The sequence below is a fragment of the Sinohyriopsis cumingii genome, chromosome 18 (genome assembly GCF_028554795.1).
Source record: "Sinohyriopsis cumingii isolate HCF-2022 chromosome 18, ASM2855479v2, whole genome shotgun sequence".
Taxonomy (NCBI): Eukaryota; Metazoa; Mollusca; class Bivalvia; order Unionida; family Unionidae; genus Sinohyriopsis; species Sinohyriopsis cumingii.
Genome location: NC_142978.1, coordinates 47,620,410 through 47,640,331, shown reverse-complemented (window position 1 = coordinate 47,640,331; position 19,922 = coordinate 47,620,410). Strand labels below are relative to the sequence as shown.

At 38.0% G+C, this 19,922-nt stretch overlaps 1 protein-coding gene across 1 annotated transcript in view; it reads left to right on the top strand.

Annotated features, from left to right (window-relative positions):
- Positions 1-12,451, top strand: part of LOC149776571 (uncharacterized) — a 95,650-nt gene extending 83,199 nt beyond the window's left edge. Inside the window, exons 4-5 of the mRNA XM_089942454.1 lie at positions 8,126-8,239; positions 11,800-12,451. Of these exons, the coding sequence (XP_089798580.1) occupies positions 8,126-8,239; positions 11,800-11,944 (259 nt within the window). The 3' untranslated portion in view covers positions 11,945-12,451. The remainder of the gene's footprint in view (positions 1-8,125; positions 8,240-11,799) is intronic.
- Positions 12,452-19,922: the final 7,471 nt, after the last annotated feature.

Below are 19,922 nucleotides of genomic sequence, written 5' to 3'. Positions count from 1 at the left end.
AATTAATAATCAAATACGTGAAAAAATTAAATAAACTTGCAAACGATGTTGAGTATTATCATGATATGTTTATTAAGGCAATTATGAAAAACTCAGACAATAAGAAAAAATTCATGGAAATTCATAAATTAACCGAGGAAACGCTACCAAATTTTAAAATTTTCAGATATGACGTTGATAAAATGAGAAAATCCGTCACCGATACCATAGATGAGTTATTTCCGAAATTACATGCCGCGTGGGCAGATAAACCACAATTGGCATTATTTCTCACACACAATAACGATCCATCAAGAATCGGACGACATATCTCGCCTGGTATCGTTAATATAACAGATGTGATTGCAGTTTATCTTCACGCGGATATTATCGATGGCAGCTACATTATTGATTCATCATTGTCAAATCAAGCAAAACAGGGATATATATTATACTCGTTTTCTCCCAGTGTTTCTCCCGGGTATTTGATAATAAAGGAACCGGTGAATCCGTTTTACCTTCGATGTCACAATCAGCTATTATCGAGTATAAATTTCAAACTAACGAATCAAGATGGACATTTACTTGATATACGCGGGGAAACACTAAATATCAGCCTATTGGTGAAATCATAGATTTTCAAATCGTGAGTAAGATTTTCCAAACCTGTATCCCAGGAAAAAACTGACGAAAAAAATAAATAAAATCCAGGGGAATTTTCAAAAATTAATCTTTTTTTTTGTTTTGTGAAAATATTCAGAGATCGGAAGATTCCCTGGTCTTGGTTTCATCGACAAGTTTTTTCAACTGCCTGATACGCGAACTTGTAATTTTTCGTGATTCATACGCGTCTGATAAAATCAATCTCGCATTCTCCACCAACATCGATAATTTAACAAAATCCTCGATGCGATCATCGCTGACTGTCGCAAGTGACTGATATATCGCAATCTGGATCTTTTTTATTAATTTATATTCCGACGGCAGTGTGTATTTGTATTCGAGTTTCCCTTGAACAATCGTCTCAAATTCAGACCGAATTTTATTTGTGTCTAGATCCGATGGAAGATCTATCTTTTTCTTCAGATCATCAATCGCTACAATGATGTCGTTTACAGTTTCTTCGTTCATTATATTAATTTTGTAGTATTTAATTATTCTTTGTCATTTTTCGAATCAAGTACCATTGGTACATAGGAAAATTTAATCCACACCCCAAGATTATATGAAAATGTTCTATTGATTTTCTCCTCTGCTACATGCCCTACAGAATGTGGACTAATATTATAATATTTCGTAGCAGCATTCATCGACTCAAAATATATCTTATCGCCTGTTGCTTGATTTATTGATTCTACAGCCCTGGCATACTTGGGATGTCTGCCAGAATTACCAGCCCTTGAATTTTCGCTCTGGGTTACCGCGCGTAGATTGGAAAGTTTATTGTTGAGTTTATCTCCATCGATATGATCAATGACAAGTCCGATTTCTATCGGTCCACGATAACACTCGAAAACGAACCGATGAAGGGAGTAATTTGTGGATCTTTCTCTGCCATTACTAAAGTTACATCTCACGTAGCCAAAACGATCAACCTTACCAACGTGTTTCTTTGTTTTGATGTTTCTGACATTACCATCCTCAGATGCTTCGTAGCCCTCGATGGTTGGATGAGATTTATACTCGTGTGAGATTTTCATTGTGGGAATCGTTGATTTGTGATTCATATACAATATTCCATTTGTCTAAATCATAATTTGCTTTGAATCGATTAATATAATCTTCTTCACATTTTATCACTGACGAGGATCTTTTTTCATAATATCTCCGTAACTCACGATATTTTTTCCCTCCACAGGAGAAACACAATCGTGTCTTTCCTCGAATGCCAACTTGACAAACTAAACATCGTTGTGGTCCTTTGTTACCTCGTCGAATTTCGTATATGTGAGCGCCACAATATTCACCTCTGCAGGATTTGTCACATGATTTTGTTGATCCGACTGTTATCCATTTGCATTGCATATTATAATTTAGATATTTGTCTAAAATATAATAATGGATTTATTTGATCTTGATGAGGCAGAATATATCATTCCAGAGGTTGATCGAGCCAAGAAAGAATTTTTCGATGATGGAGCGATTCATGTTTGGTCGACGTGGAAAACTAACTTCGTTGATGCTACGATGAATTTGGAGCGAGCGAAAAAGATAATCGAACATATAAAAAACTCGCATAAAGAAGAGCGATTTATTTTTGGAATAAAATTTATCGCACAAATGCCCGATGACACTTGGATTATTCGTGATAAAAGAGATCCGGTACGCGGTGGTAAGAAAAATGTTGTTCTTGATAAAAATTCGAAGCCGGGATTATTATTGGGGATCGACGGTCCTTATTATGCTAGGGCGTATCCTTCTAGTGCTGTTGTTTATGGAATTTATCGGCTAAATAATAATCCTGATGCGAAAAATCTACCTACGATGAAAGAATCACCGATGATAAACTGCGTGGCTGAGCGAGTTATCGAACACATGAAAAACGCTCGTCGTGGATCTGGCTTGACTCAATTGAGATTGAATAAAATTAATTCATGGGCAAAGACAGTTACTGATGGTGCATCGATTGATGATGTTGCTGCGTTGAGTAAAAAACTTAAATTTCCTATTACGGTTAAAACATTATCGGGAGAAATATTATATTCATCACCATATAATTCTCGAGGAACACCAATCGAAATTGTTGATCATAATTCACATGCGTGGTCGCAGTCGGTAATGATATTTCCACGAGATCGTGTTGTTAAATTTTATCCCGTGGAATCTTCCACGGCAGATAGTAAATCTGCGGAATCTGGAAAAGACAACTCTGATGCAATGTTTAGGTTTATCAAACTATTAGCCGCGTCTGATCCAATATCGGTCTGGTTATTTTCTAGTGAAGAAAAATACGATCAATTTATATTGCCACGCGGAGATATTTACCGTGATGAAATATTACATGAATCAATGAAAAATATCGCGGAGAAATATTCATCAAATCCAGATCGGTTACTGACAAATTGCTTTACTGTTCCATCTGTTGCCGCTCACGCTGCCAGAGAAAGAAACTCGTGGAAACCTACAAGGAATGAATTTCTCAATGATATTCAACTTAGCTGTATCGAATACGGCCATGGAGGATTATGGAATACCAAATATTATTTCGAGGATATGATTTCCGTTGATATGAGCGCATGCTACCCTGGAAGTTTCCTCGGATATGGCGATTGTGCAGATTACTTTGCTAAATTCGGCCATCCTACCAGTGAGATGACGAGAGTTGCAATTAACGGACCGTTACCTGACTTTGTCATGACAGGATTCGCTCATGTTACTTCATTCGAGCTTGCTGAAAACTTACATAAAATTTGTTATATTTGGTTTGGTCGGCATTTATCTCAGCGAAGATGGGTCCCTACGGTATTGTTGAGATTTATGTTGGATTCGTCGATGTTAATATCATTGACGGTAAGTGAAGCGATTATATCGTATAGGAAGCAGACCGAGGTGTGGCTGCCCACGGATTGTGAAAACGCGAAAGATATTGGAAGAAAAATTATTGGTAAATTTACTCAAGGAGGATCAGTTGATCATAAACATCGCCACGCTAGGTTATTTATCAATGATGCTGAGATGGATTTTATTATTGCCGATACAGTATCGCGTGGAATATTCTGCAACAGAGAAAATATTATTATTGATGGAACAAAGTTAGGTACAGTGATTAGTTATCTTGATGGAGAGTCGGCGCAGTATACTCATCTAAGATCATCGATGCTCGCTTACGTCAGTATTAATTTGTTATCGATGATAAATAAATTTTCTGATATCGCGGTAAGGGTTGCAACGGATTCGTTTTATATCGATAAGAAATTTCAGTGTAGATTAGAAAATTTAATCACCGATGGGTCTTGGGGAACCTGGAGAATAAAAAACGAGGATATTCTAGATTATTGTGAGGACGCGGATGTAGAAGATTGCGATAAGTTTCATAAAGATAAATGCGATGAAATATCAACGGCCGCATCCGCATTCGATCCGATTTCACGAAACAAATTTGTTTACCTGAATGGTCCTGGTGGTAGCGGTAAAACAACACGAGCGATAAATTTATTTTCAAAATCTGATATGATCGTGTTGACTCCAACTCACAGATTAGCGCGAGAAATAAGACAACGCGGCGTTAATTCTTGTACGTATCACAGTTATTTCAAATACAGCGGTGGATTATGGGATTCGGCTCGCATGGGAAGCAAATATATTAACAAGGTTATAATATTTGATGAAATTTGTACGGTAAATTTAGTTTTGTTAAAATCAATCCTGGATTGGCTGGAAGAAAAAAACACCGCTGTAATAATGTGCGGAGATCACGGCCAACCTGATCCTATTGATGGTGAATCTCCTCATAAATGGCTCAGAAACTTTGTGGATTATTATGAAGAAATTGACGCTGATTATAGATCTAATGATATTTTACTGACCGAGTTTAAAAAAATAATTCGGTTGCAACCTAATAAGTTTCAATGTGATATGATGAGAAGAATAATCGACGAGACTTCGATGGATAATTTTCTAACTTTGTGGCGTCCTGATCATCTGATTGTGGCTAGCAGAAAAATTATTCGCGATGTTATTCAGGAAATTCTATTCAAACTTCATTGTGAGAAATTTCCAACATTGCAGGTACCATTGTGTTACAGGCCCGCTGATACCAGAAAACAAAATATTAATGTTACTTTGCCATGCGGAGAAGAAAAAATGATGGTTTTGAATGATATTATTTTCGTTGATATTAATCTTGTCAATGATGCGATAAACGCGGAAAGATCGCCATGGAAACTCGGATACGCAGCAACGATACATTCATCACAGGGATTAACAGTAGATGGCCAAATCTGGATCGTCGATGATAGAATTTCCTGGTCGAATTTAGTTTATCTAGCAGTTTCTCGAGTAAGAAAATTATCTCAGTTAGGTAGAATTAAATTTCACATTAACGACGATGGCGGTAATTGAGTATCTTTCGGTATTATTTGTAATTCTTCTTTGGTAAATCCGCGTTGTGGAGCTAGTGAATCTAGAAAATAAATTGCTGGCCTTCCCGATGATCTTGTTACGGCTGATATTTTATGCGTCGTAACACTCCAAGTTGGATCGGTTGCTCTTTTTCTTCCTCCCTCGGCTTCTCCTTCTTTATATAAATATCTTACAATAACATTACCTAGTACAGGCGGAATAGTAGAATCTCGCTTTAGTGGTATATTCGGTTTTGTAATTGCAATTGCAGGCTTCATTGCTATTGTTCGTGTTACTTCATTATTTAGTGCGTTAATCACGTGAGGCAATCTTGTTACCCAATCGTGAGATCGTTTATCCTGAATAAATTCTCTCGCGTACTGATATCCGAATAATCTTTCCGCTAGTGTTTTGTTGAATCTTTCAACGATAGCCTGACTACGATGAACACCAACTACGCCACGTCGGATTTTAACATTATTCTTTTTCATTAACGCAGTAACCGCACCGAGGAATTCTCGTCCTGGATCAATCTGAAGAAGATTCGGCCATGTCAATGGAGATCTCGAGTAAATTTTCTCAAACGCTTTTGAAATTTCCGTTGCTGTTTTATTTGATAATGGTTCTGCTTCTTTGTACCTACTAGCAATATCAACAATAGTTAGCACGTATTTGTATGTAACTCCGTCAACGGTATCGTGAGGAAGAAACATTAAATCAGCCTGATGAACTTCGTTAGGTACACTGACGGAAAAACTCGCATATGGTATTTTTTTAGGCGGAGGAAGATAAATTTGCCAAACTGCTTGCTTTGATAACCATGATGCAACGGTGGACTGCTTTACTTTTGCTGCCCTGGCAAGTTTGGCTATTGCTGATTTTCCTCGCCAAAATCCTCGCGGAGAATAATATATTTGCTCCATTATAAATTACCAGCACCGAGTACTAATTTACCTTTCATTGCTCCTTTTATTAACCAGGTTGCCAATTTCTCTCTGAATTTTTTATTAGGAACTGCGTCTATTGCGTGAATTAATTTAATATCAGCGAGGTGTCTTTGTTCTAAATCCCCGCTGAGATATGCAAGATCGTGATAGTAGCATGCGTTATCAATGGCATTTACTGGATCCTCGCCAGGATTTGGTTGATTATTACTGTTAAGTCTTATATCTAGCCTTGTACCAGGTCCGCAGTAATTATATCCTGGCAAATGTTTCTCTCCGGGATATTTCGCCCAAGGCAATCCTGGTAGATTTTTCATGGAGGCGGCGATATCTCCTCCGGTTCTTCTATCTTTTTTTTTACAAATCTAAATTTGATTGTCTTGCAAACTTCACATTCACCCTTAATTGCATTCCTGTTGTTGCGTGTAACGACTTCGATTGGATTTATCGTAGCAGTTCGAGTGCGACACTTAACACAATATGAATCCATAATATTCTAATAACATGAATGTAATTGATTTTTCAGCCACGAAGAAACGCGAGCAAGTAAAACACACCGCGGCATTACCAAATTCGATAAGAATGATAATCATTGGACCATCTGGTTCTGGAAAGACGCAGTTGTTGCTAAATTTGATAATGAGATGGCTAAAATGGGATAAATTGTATTTGGTTGCACCATCTGTTGACGATCAGCGATGTTATCAGGTACTGAAGGAATTTAGTGATAATACTGAAGATGGAACAATAGAATTTATCACGGATATCAATGAAGCTCCATCGGTGGAAAATTTAGATGGCGATGTTAATAATCTTGTTGTTTTCGATGATGTGATGCTGGATAAGCAAACTAACCCAGCTAGGATATTCTCGCGTGGCCGACATAAGAATACCGATGTGATTTACGTGACGCAGCGATATACGCAAATTCCAAAGGTGATTAGGGACAATTGTAATATTTTATCAGTTTTCAATGGCGTTGATACTCACACACTGAGAAATATTCATCAGACTTGGTGCAACGGCGACATGGACATAAATAAATTTAAAAATTTCTTCAGTCACGCTCAGGCAACACCGCACGGATTTGTCACGATTAATCTTCATGATCCGCGTAGTAGGTATCGAATCGGTCTTGATCAGATTTACTCATAAATTTGCAACCTTTCCTTGCAATCGCACATAAAATTTTCCTACCCCCCCCCTAAATTTTGTTGTTTTTTTTTATGCCTGAAATTGCATCCTGGGTCGAAATTTCGCAGATTAATTTGCGCAGGAGGGTTTATTTTTGAAATCTGAGGCTTCTACGGAGAAATGTTGTGTGGGAGGCTTAATTTTATCTGAGCCACCTGGTCTGTACAACTTCCCTTGTCGAGAATTATTTTTCTATCTTCTCGGCTACAAAATCGAGATACCCCCCCCCCAAAATTGCATGTTTTTTTTTATGCCTGAAATTGCATTCTAGGTCGAATTTTCGCGGATTAATTTACGTAGGAGGCTTTATTTTTGAAATCTGAGGCTTCTACGGAGAAAGATTGCGTGAGAGGCTTATTTTTATCTGAGCCACCTGGTCTGTACAACTTCCCTGCTGCTCTGAGCATGTTGTTCCAATGTGAAATACCAAATATTTGCATTTCAATTCTGTATTGAACTGGCTGAAATACGACTTTTTCCAAAATTACACGAGGAGTTAATCTGCCGATCAAAATATTCATATTGCCTAATGTAAATATGCCTCGTGTATAATGTTTATGAGAAATTACGTTTTGATCCATCACTTTACTTTAATGTTTTGAAGGAAACCATGGGAACAGAGTCAAGTAGCGCGTCGATGAGTAAGAAAGGCAATGAATGAAAACAGCAGACACATACTGCTGTGTTACTTAGGACAATTTTTACTTTACCTTGTGGCATATGAAGAATTATAGTATCTACATGGATTATGACATAAAATTAAAGTTAACTATTAAACACAAATATGTAATATAATTCATACGACCCTGTCATTACACCATTTTCTTTGAAAATTTGACTATATCCAAACTTCTTTTTTATTTGAGTGTTAAATATTTTCCTGTACATGGTTTGTTTGACTTTTAATGACATTCTATACAATCGGGAATATATTCGTTTCACTACAGGTATCGTCAGCTTAAAGCTCTCTGCACCATCAGAGATGTTTTCGGTATAACCTATGAGGTCGTTCAACTACTCGGTTTAGAGCAGTACCAGTTTTTACCATATACATCTTGCAGGTAAATTTTACTGTTCAATATCGGTTCTCCTCTATTTTAATATTTTTTTGCAGGTGAAAAAACTTGGTCTGAGAAGTCATAATGACGGATCATGTTATATTGCTACTTTGGGTATTGTACTTTTTGTGATCTTCTCATTCATGAAAATTGGAATAATTGCTATTTCTAATAATATGTAAATTTCTCCACGCGTTTGCACCATTTCGTAGTAGTATCATTATCAGGCTTTAGGATCGGGCATACCGATAGAGATCGCCACTTTCTATACCACATAATTTTACTACTTTTACCTCAATCGTCACACGTGAGTGAATAAGCTATGGAAATAATAAACCAGAAGAAGAAAAAAAAAACACAGCCAGATCAACGAGTTCCGGAAATATGGTGTGGTTCAGATTGGTTTGTTCAGATGGCTGAAAATGAATTGCAGTCGTTTCCTTCACTCATTTTTACGAAAACTCCCTGGCTTCCTAGAGTGCTTAACTATGTGTCTATTTTAAATATTTTTACCAGAGCACATTGGCCAGAGAATTGAAGGTCATTCCCGCTTATACAAAACTACCATCAAAGTAGATTTTAATGCGCTATTTAATAAACTCGTAAGTTGATTCGCAATCGTCCGTACGTGTAAATGGCGATTCTCTCAGGGACCATCCATCTATGGGTGTCAAGCTGTGACAAACTCACCCATGAATTGTTTGATTAACCGGATCAGATTTAACGTGTACGCATGAGGAGCCAGCCTATAATCGTTTTAGGTTTCGTGAATCTCGTCTGGATAATCTAGTTCAACTTCAGACAAGTATTCCTGATAGCTGATGCTGTTGTACTCGCAAAAAATCCACTCAAATCCCCCAAGACGCAGGGGCTGTATCATTGCCCATTCATAACGAGTTTTATCATTTTACACTCTTTGGGATAGCGAGGTCATATTCGTCTACTTATTTGTTCTTTGTACGAGCGTATTGGCGGCTTGCAATAGAAATCCCAATGTATTGATGGCTTGTCATAGAAATCCCAATGTAGTGGTGGCTTGTCATAGAAATCACACCACTGATGCCACGCTCCACAAACAGATGTTGATGAACATTCGCTAACAACTCCAACTCAACGCTGGGTTTTGACAGCAACACATCCCAGGTCATTTCCAAGACAAAACGTTGTGCGCGGGATCGAGAATATAAACATGCCTGGCTCTATCTAAAACGTCGCAAAGACATCCGCAGGCAGAAACACGCCCCAAAGCTGATACAGGCCGTGATATTCCTCATGGCTTTCATGCTGAAACGTAGTGCAAATTCATCTTTGGTTACAAGGCTGGGCATGGTAAATTCCGTATTGAGAACAGTGTGAACTTTAAGTCCGGGTGATTATACAATCATAGGAAATCATTGACGGTAGACACAATAATACTCGCGAATAGATCCGCATGGTCGGCCAAGCTGATTACGACGTTTTATTCGGATACCATATTTAAGGCCTCGTTGAACATTTAGAAATACACATAACGCAAGCCAATGCGATTTAAAGCATTAGTAATGGCATGTATGCCACAGAGTTCATATTTTCCAAGGCATACACCTTTGCTTTGATTGCGTCCTAATGCCATTGAACATCTTGTATATTTGCAAATTATATATTCTAATAGAAATTATCATATATTTTTTGATTAATACTGTACGTAATTACATGTGTACGTAATCCTCACCGAATATAAAGGGGTGTAGAAATACTCGCAGAGGATATTATTTGATTGTACAAACATTCGCTGTAAAATAATTTTCATCTGTAATAGTAGAACGTGTCGCTGGTGATTCCATATATTATAATGCTCAAAGCATCTCTTTAATTAATTTATCCTTGATGATCTTCAGTATTACCAATATATTCACTAATTACATCATTGTCATCATTATCATTACTATCATTAGAGTATTCACTCGCTTCGTTATCCACACTGAGCCAACGTCATTTTCATATGCATAATATCAAATAATGACTTTTCATGTTTTTCTTCACATGACTGACATGGTTATATTGTTACAAGATAATTCCTGAGTATATTCATTTATCTTGAAGTTTTATATACAAATTTGACAAATCATAATCTTTTGACAAACCTAGATGATGCACTGAAACGGTACAGTAATTTAAACTTTTCTGTAACGTTACATAAACCCCATTGTTCTGGTACATATATTATAGTCACCAACAATGACACATGCAGATCTTGCTTTGCAGAATAATTTACGTCGCCAATGCGCACATTTTTTGATGAACAAAGTAAATACATACTTAAGCACACTAGCGAGCTAGGGGGTTTCGCTTCGTAAAAAATCATTAAAGAGAACTTTGTAACCATACTTAAACACACTGATAAGCCACTTAATTTTACTTCGTAAATATCAGAAAGGTAAACGTCTGCAGTTCACTAACGACCCACGTTACGAAACCAATATCAACCAAAGCAAATATAATTCTCTGCAACACAAGTGGCAGCGTGTTGGTGTAGTTATAATGACTTGTTTTTATCTGGTTTACTGCCCTATAGCGCATGCACTGACGTGTAACGATCGAGGTAAAAGCAATAAGTCATTGAGTAAATAAAGATTTAACCTATATCAGAATGCCCGGTCCAAAAACTCCATAACGATACTAATTTCCTGAGAGCTAATTTGTATATCATATTATTATATCATATTTATGTCCATACAAAGAACATGCAGTAATAAATTAACAATATCTCAAATATGCACGTGAATCACTAGTACTGTATATCCAGCGAGTTTTTGGGCGACGGCGTATCGTTGTTCATAAACTGAAGACAAATACACTCAACGTGTTGAGTACCATGTACAACCATTGATATATGATAGCCCCAACCACTGATATATGATAGCCCCAACCATTGATATATGGGAACCCCACAGGACATGACTATTTACAGCTTAAGAATCAAACAGGTAAACTTCAGATCGTGCATTATGCGACAAATCAGAATTGTTAAAATTTAACACAGACAATTTATTTTGCGACGGCGACAAACCTGTTGTTTACATTATAATATATTGTTTGCTTTGACTTATACACAATTCTATTGAACACTATTATACTTGTAAAAAGAATATTGACTAAATTAATCAACAAACGTACAACCATTTGTGACCCCATTTTTGGACAAAGAAGTCATGTCAATATACCACCTCTCCCTGTCTTCAGACGGATTAAAGCCGTTGGAATTATGGCCTGGTATGTTATCGTTTATACTTCAGTAGATATACATATATAGTATTATAAATGATTTTTATTTTAAAAAAATATCATTCTGGATTTGGTGATCCAAAATGTATATTCCCATGTACGTAAAGTTTGTTGATGTAGCAATTGTATTTTATACCCTGAACTAATTAGGGTACGCTTTAAGCATTTCGTCTCCATAGTTTACCTTTGGAAGTCCAGTATGAATATTCAAATGTGAAATTACTATTTTGTTCAAGTATTCGATATGCTTCTTAAGTATTTGACTTTATTTAATGCAATTTTTATTCATTCATCTTTAGCAAGACTGGTTGTTCCGCGCAATGTCTCCAGCAGACCACTGCAACTTCAGTTCTAGTCTGGAATTTGTCCGGAGGATTCCCATGGGTCAAATTTACAATGGTCGACCTTCCAACTCACTGCTCATGCGTAAACGTTGGTGGGTGATCTTTCTCATTGAGAGATACTTATCAAAGGTCGCCGCCATAAATTATTCCATTATGCGTGACAATTATATATATATATATATATATATATATATATATATATATATATATATATATATATATATATATATATATATATATATATATATATATCCTCAATGTATCTGGCAAGAAAATTTCTATAAAATAAAATTCGATATGCTTCTTAAGCGTTTGACTTTATTTAATGCAATTTTTATTAATTCATCTGTTGGTGGACTGATTGTTCCAGTCAATGTTTTTAGTAGTTTACTTATGTCTGTGCACCCTCAATATATCTGGCAAGAAATTATTTTGATCGGTCTGGATGGTAATCGTGAAATGTTGTTATTCGTGCGGATGGTTACATTAAAATGATACGCATTAATCTTATTCCTAAAGCCCGTATACAACCGGTTGCAGCCAGAATAATAACAGTATATGTAAATGATACTCAGTTCTTCAGAATAAACTTGGATGAAAATCATTATATGCAGGCTAAATTCATTGCAAACTGGTCCTGATCCAGGGTAGGATTCATGCTTTGGGGTCCAGGATCACTTAAGATGGGAGGGACTTATAAATATACCTATAAACCCTCAAAGCACTCTTTAAACTACTTACGTGTGTAAAATTAGTATAGCTATATTATATGTGATGTGATGTGATTTTTATTTTTAACGTAGCTTTAATAATTTTTCAGTCATATCGCTACGATGTCTGCAATGTGGCAGTTTATAGTGATGTCTAGCACTGGGGCATCATGCCGCAGACATGTAGCATGATGTCCCACCCAGTCACATTATCCTGACACCAGGCCGACCAGTCCCAACACTAACCTCTTAATGCTGAACGCCAAGCGAGGTAGCTGTCAGTACCATTTTTTAAGTCTCTGGTATGACTCGGCCGGTGATCGAACCCACGACCTCCCGCATCCTAGCTATATTATAAATAGGTAAAGTATTAGACGATTTATATCTCTATCTGGTATATTTAAACACGTAATTTAATCCAAGGCAACGTCTCCTCCCCCCCCCCCGCCATGAGTAGAGGACTAGGGGCACGCATCCCACCCACTTCCATCATCTGGACTTATCCTTTTCAAGATAATCCCAATGCCCTCAGATCAATATACTAGCTTCATATAAACAATAATAAAAAACAGACAATACCGCCTCTATTAAACGTAGATTTTATTTATCCTCAGTAGACCTTTGGAATAAAGTTAGTACTGATAACCTCTTAACATCTTTAGTTCATTCTTTGAAAATATTATTTAGAAAAAATGCAGCTGAAAAGCGTGAATATGTGGTTATGATAAAAGATCGGATAGCATTACTCACCGCCAACAAGAAAACGCACCTTGCTGATCATCAGCATCAATATCCAGCTCTTGAATGGGGTCATCAATATGAAGAGTACGAGCAATATTAATTGGATCCTCCATGCATGTAAGGCACAAAAAACCACCCCATGCATGTAAGGCACAAAAACACCCCCATGCATGTAAGGCACAAAAAACACCCCCATGCATGTAAGGCACAAAAAACACCCCCATGCATGTAAGGCACAAAATAACCACCCCATGCATGTAAGGCACAAAAAAACCACCCCATGCATGTAAGGCACAAAAAACACCCCCATGCATGTAAGGCACAAAAAACACCCCCATGCATGTAAGGCACAAAATAACCACCCCATGCATGTAAGGCACAAAAAAAACCACCCCATGCATGTAAGGCACAAAAAAACCACCCCATGCATGTAAGGCACAAAAAAACCACCCCATGCATGTAAGGCACAAAAAAACCACCCCCATTCATGTAAAGCAAAAAAACACCCCCATGCATGTAAGGCACAAAAAACCACCCCCATTCATGTAAAGCAAAAAAACACCCCCATGCATGTAAGGCACGACCCCCGCATGTAAAGCAAAAAAACACCCCCATGCATGTAAGGCACAAAAAACCACCCCCATTCATGTAAAGCAAAAAAACACCCCCATGCATGTAAGGCACGACCCCCGCATGTAAAGCACAAAAAACACGCCCATGCATGTAAGGCACAAAAAAACCACCCCATGCATGTAAAGCAAAAAAACACCCCCATGCATGTAAGGCACAAAAAACCACCCCCATTCATGTAAAGCCAAAAAACACCCCCATGCATGTAAGGCACGACCCCCTGCATGTTTTTTTTTTTTTTTATTTTTTTTTTTTTTTTTTTTTTATTAACCCCATAATAGGTTGACCAATGGGTCGGGGAACCATCCCAGGGTCACCTTACAATCAAACATTTCTGGTTATCAGATAATCTAGGGATAATAAATATAATCTACAGAGAAAGTAAAAAAGAAAACACACACACACACACACGCATATACACATGCATATGGCACACAATCTAGGTGACATGGCCTTTGTGATATTACAATATTTTGTTCCTGTTTACCATCAAGTCAGAGACAAGTTAAATGTTCATTGTTGAGGTCCATTTTTGAAGAAATTGGTCCTCTTTTTTATTTACCTTAGCATTGTATTTTTCAATGTTCTTATGCATTGCAACTATTTGCTTAAAGGCAAAAATAGAAGGATTTTTCATATTGAATCTGCAAGTATAAATATAATATTTTGCCAAAATAAGCAGAAAATTACCCAAACTGTCCAGTTGTTCACTTCCTAAAAATGTTTCTTTTTTGGACAGATGTACAATATTTGGGCAAAAAGGTGCAAAATCTTCAATAAAACGGTACCAAAACTGTGAAGTAATACTGCAGTCATAAAAGAGATGCTCAATACTTTCAGTTTCACTCTTACAGAAAGTACATTTGTTGTCATCAAATATGTTAATTCTTTTAAGAAAATCATTAGTAGCGATTATTCTATGGATTAATTTAAAGTTAAAAGAGACCAACTTGGTATCCTTGGTACAGCATTTTGCCCGGCTATATATATCAGACCACTCCTCACTACTTATATTTTTATTAAATACTTGCATCCAAGCTTCTTGCTTCGCAGTGTGTTGCCTTTTAGTTTCCTGTAAAAGATCTTTGTAAACAAACTTGAGTGAATCTTGTTTTCGCAAGTTCGTTATTTTATCCTCCTGCTTATCAAAATTATTATGTGCTAGGTGTTTTTTTTTTTTTATGGCATCTTTCCATGCTTTAGGAATTCTGGATATTAAGGAGAAGTATTTCAAGAAATCATCGCTTCCAGTTTTTTGTTTTATTATTTCAAAAGGTATTAAATTACCGTGATCATCTACTAGATCGTTCAGAATTTCAAAACCAGCTTCTGTCCAGGATTTGTATTGATAAATCATTTTTGGGGGGACAAAATTTAAAATACTCATGGATAGATACTCGTTAGGACTTTGCGGTTCTTCTTTCCATTTAGATACTGCCAAAATTACATCTCTCCAAAAACTGTTTTTAATGAACTTACTAAATTCTTCTAATTTCCTTCTCCCTAAATTCCAAATATCCTTTTTATTTCTGAGTATAGTTGTATTGACTAAGTTCTGCCACGTTCCATCTTCCTTTTCCAGCAATCTTTTAACCCATCTTATCTTAATATACCTAATGAATGAAAATATGTGTATCATATTTAGTCCTCCCTCGTTTTCTGGGGAAACTAGTATATCACGTTTTATTCTCTCTACTTTTCCACCCCATACAAATTTAAATAACGTGCGATTTAGTTCTGCTTCAACTTTTGCTGATGGGTTAGGAAGTGCTGAAAAAAGATGTATGAATATGGGCAGAACAAGAGTCTTTACAACAATTACTTTACCAACTATTGACAGATGTCTTTGACTCCAGCTTGCCAGTATTCGTTTTGCCTTTGTTAGTTTCTTCATATAATTAATTTCCACCATCTGTTGTAAATCTGGAGAAAATTCTATGCCAAGGAGTGTAAAGTTCGAAGAGGACCAAATTAGGCCCATTTCGGGACATATTCTTTCATTAGAAAATTTCCTGTTTCCAATCCAAATAGCTTTTGTTTTTGTTATGTTACATTTAAGTCCCGATAATAGAGAGAAACCTTGCAAGATATTCATAGTTGCTTCAAGAGAAAAACTAGATCCATCAAGAAGAATAAAAGCGTCATCGGCATACTGACCCAATTTATATTCACTGGCGTCAAAGATTACTCCCCGTACATCCACGTTTTGCTTTAAAGTTATAGCTAAAATCTCAACCCCAATGATAAACGAATAAGGTGCAAGGGGATCTCCTTGACGACATCCTCTTTCAAGTCTAAAAAAAGATGACATATGTCCATTATTTATAACACAACTATTAGAGTCATTACAAAACAGTTTAAACCACTTACAAACGGAATCACCAAAATTAAAAGATTGTAGAGCTTCTTCCACAAAGATCCAGTTAATTGAGTCAAAGGCTTTTTCGAAATCTATTAAAATAATAAACCATATCTGTTTTCATTCTCAAGTTGGTCCATGATATCATATAATAGTCTGATGTTTTCTCCAATGAATCTACCCTTCAGATATCCTTTCTGAGTATCGCTGATTATTGATGGAAGAACCTTTTTAATCCTAGCTGCAATTGCTCCCGAAGCAATCTTATAATCAGTATTTAAAAGTGATATAGGTCTCCAGTTTTTAAAATATGTTCTGTCTTTTTCCTCCTTTGGTAGACAGGTGATGACTCCTTGAGTCTGAAAATCTGAAAGTTTTCCTACAGTATATCCGTAATTTATTGATCTACATATAAATACCCCCAGAGACTTCCAAAAGAATTTATAGAACTCTACAGTGAATCCATCCGAGCCAGGACTTTTTCCATTTTCCATCCGTTTTAGAGACATACCGAATTCATTAATTGTAAGCAGACCCTCGCATGATTCTCTTTCCTCTCGACTAAGTTTAATGTTGTGATTAAAAAATCTATTTCGAGTTTCTTGAGTAGCCTCGTCATCAAGCTTAGCAATTCTACTTTTGAACAATTCCATATAAAACTGTTTTTGTGCATGTAAAGCACAAAAAACACGCCCATGCATGTAAGGCAAAAATACACCCCCATGCATGTAAGGCACAACCCTACCCCCCTCCCATTGCATGTAAGGCAAATAAACCACCCCATGCATGTAAGGCACAAAAGCACCCCCATGCATGTAAGGCAAAAAAGGACCCCCATGCATGTAAGGCACAACCCCACCCCACCCCCCATGCATGTATGGCAAAACAACACCCCATGCATGTAAGGCAAAAAAAACCACCCCCATGCATGTAATGCAAAAAATCACTCCCATGCATGTAAGGCACAAAAAACACTCCCATGCATGTAAGGCACAACTCCCCGCATGTAAAGCACAAAAAACACGCCCATGCATGTAAGGCAAAAATACACCCCCATGCATGTAAGGCACAACCCTACCCCCCTCCCACTGCATGTAAGGCAAATAAACCACCCCATGCATGTAAGGCACAAAAGCACCCCCATGCATGTAGGGTACAACCCCCCCCCACACACACACATGTAAGGCACAACCCCCCCCCATGCATGTAAGGCAAAAAAACACCCCCATGCATGTAAGGCACAACCCCACCCCACCCCCCATGCATGTATGGCAAATAAAAAACACCCCCATGCATGTAAGGCACAAAAGCACCCCCATGCATGTCAGGCACGAACCCCCCACACACACACACATGTAAGGCACAACCCCCCCATGCATGTAAGGCAAAAAAACCACCCCCATGCATGTAAGGCACAAAAGCACCCCCATGCATGTAAGGCAGAAAAAAAACAAAAAATGCATATAAGAGACAAAAAACACCCCCATGCATGTAAGGCAAATAAAACACACACACCCATGCATGTAAAGCAAAAAAACACCCCATGCATGTAACGCACAAAAGACACCCCCATGCATGTAAGGCGAACAAACACCCCATGCATGTAAGGCAAAAAAAACCACCCCCATGCATGTAATGCAAAAAATCACCCCCCATGCATGTAAGGCACATAAAACACTCCCATGCATGTAAGGCACAAAAACACCCCCACTCATGTAAGGCACAAAAAAAAAACACCTTCCATGCATGTAAGGCAAAAAAAGACCCCCATGCATGTAAGGCAAAAAATCACCCCCATGCATGTAAGGCACAAAGAATACCCCCACGCATGTAAGGCACAAAAAAACACCTTCCATGCATGTAAGGCATAAAAAACACGCCCATGCATGTAAGGCAAAAAACACCCCCATGCATGTAAGGCACACCCCCCCCCATGCATGTATAGCAAAAAAACCACCCCCATGCATGTAAGGCACAACGCACCCCCCCACACACACACATATAAGGCACCCCCCCCCATGCATGTAAGACAAAAAAACCACCCCCATGCATGTAAGGCACAAAAGCACCCCCATGTATGTAAGGCACAAAAAGACACCATGCATGTACGACACAAAAAACACCCCCATGCATGTAAGGCAAATAAAACATACACACACACATAAACACTCACGCATGTAAAGCAAAAAGAAAAAAACATGCATGTAAGGCACAAAAAACACCCCCGTTGCATGTAAGGCCTTAAAAACACCCCCATGCATGCCATGCATGTAAGGCAAACAAACACCCCCAAGCATGTAAGGCAAAAAAACACCCCCATGCATGTAATGCAAAAAAGTCACCCCCATGCATGTAAGGCACAAAAACACCCCCACGCATGTAAGGCACAAGAAAAAACACCTTCCATGCATGTAAGGCCAAAAAACAACCCCCATGCATGTAAGGCAAAAAAACACCCCCATGCACACAAAAACCCCACTTTCTAATCGAGTTGCATTTTTCCTACTCATAGCATCCTTACTAAACTCAGCCTACCAATCAACTCGACCTATCAATTTGATCCAAAAAACAAGATATCAAAGTTATACATGTCAGTTATACAACAAATCCATCTAAGGCACAAAAGCACCCCCATGCATGTAAGGCAGAAAAAAACAAACCATGCATGTAAGATACAAAAAACACCCCCATGCATGTAAGGCAAATAAAACACACACACCCATGCATGTAAAGCAAAAAAACACCCCATGCATGTAAGGCACAAAAGACACCCCCATGCATGTAAGGCGAACGAACACCCCATGCATGTAAGGCAAAAAAAACACCCCCATGCATGTAATGCAAAAAATCACCCCCCATGCATGTAAGGCACAAAAAACACTCCCATGCATGTAAGGCACAAAAACACCCCCACGCATGTAAGGCACAAAAAACACCTTCCATGCATGTAAGGCAAAAAAAGACCCCCATGCATGTAAGGCAAAAAACACCCCCATGCATGTAAGGCACAACCCCCCCCCCCCCGATGCATGTATGGCAAACCCCCCCCCCATGCATGTAAGGCACAACGCCCCTCCCCCCACATATAAGGCACCCCCCATGCATGTAAGACAAAAAAACCCCACCCCCATGCATGTAAGGCACAAAAGCACCCCCATACATGTAAGGCACAAAAAGACACCATGCATGTACGACACAAAAAACACCCCCATGCATGTAAGGCAAATAAAACATACACACACACATAAACACCCATGCATGTAAAGCAAAAAAAAACAACCATGCATGTAAGGCACAAAAAACACCCCCGTTGCATGTAAGGCCTTAAAAACACCCCCATGCATGTAAGGCAAACAAACACCCCCAAGCATGTAAGGCAAAAAAACACCCCCATGCATGTAATGCAAAAAAGTCACCCCCATGCATGTAAGGCACAAAAACACCCCCACGCATGTAAGGCACAAGAAAAAACACCTTCCATGCATGTAAGGCCAAAAAACAACCCCCATGCATGTAAGGCAAAAAAACACCCCCATGCACACAAAAACCCCACTTTCTAATCGAGTTGCATTTTTCCTACTCATAGCATCCTTACTAAACTCAGCCTACCAATCAACTCGACCTATCAATTTGATCCA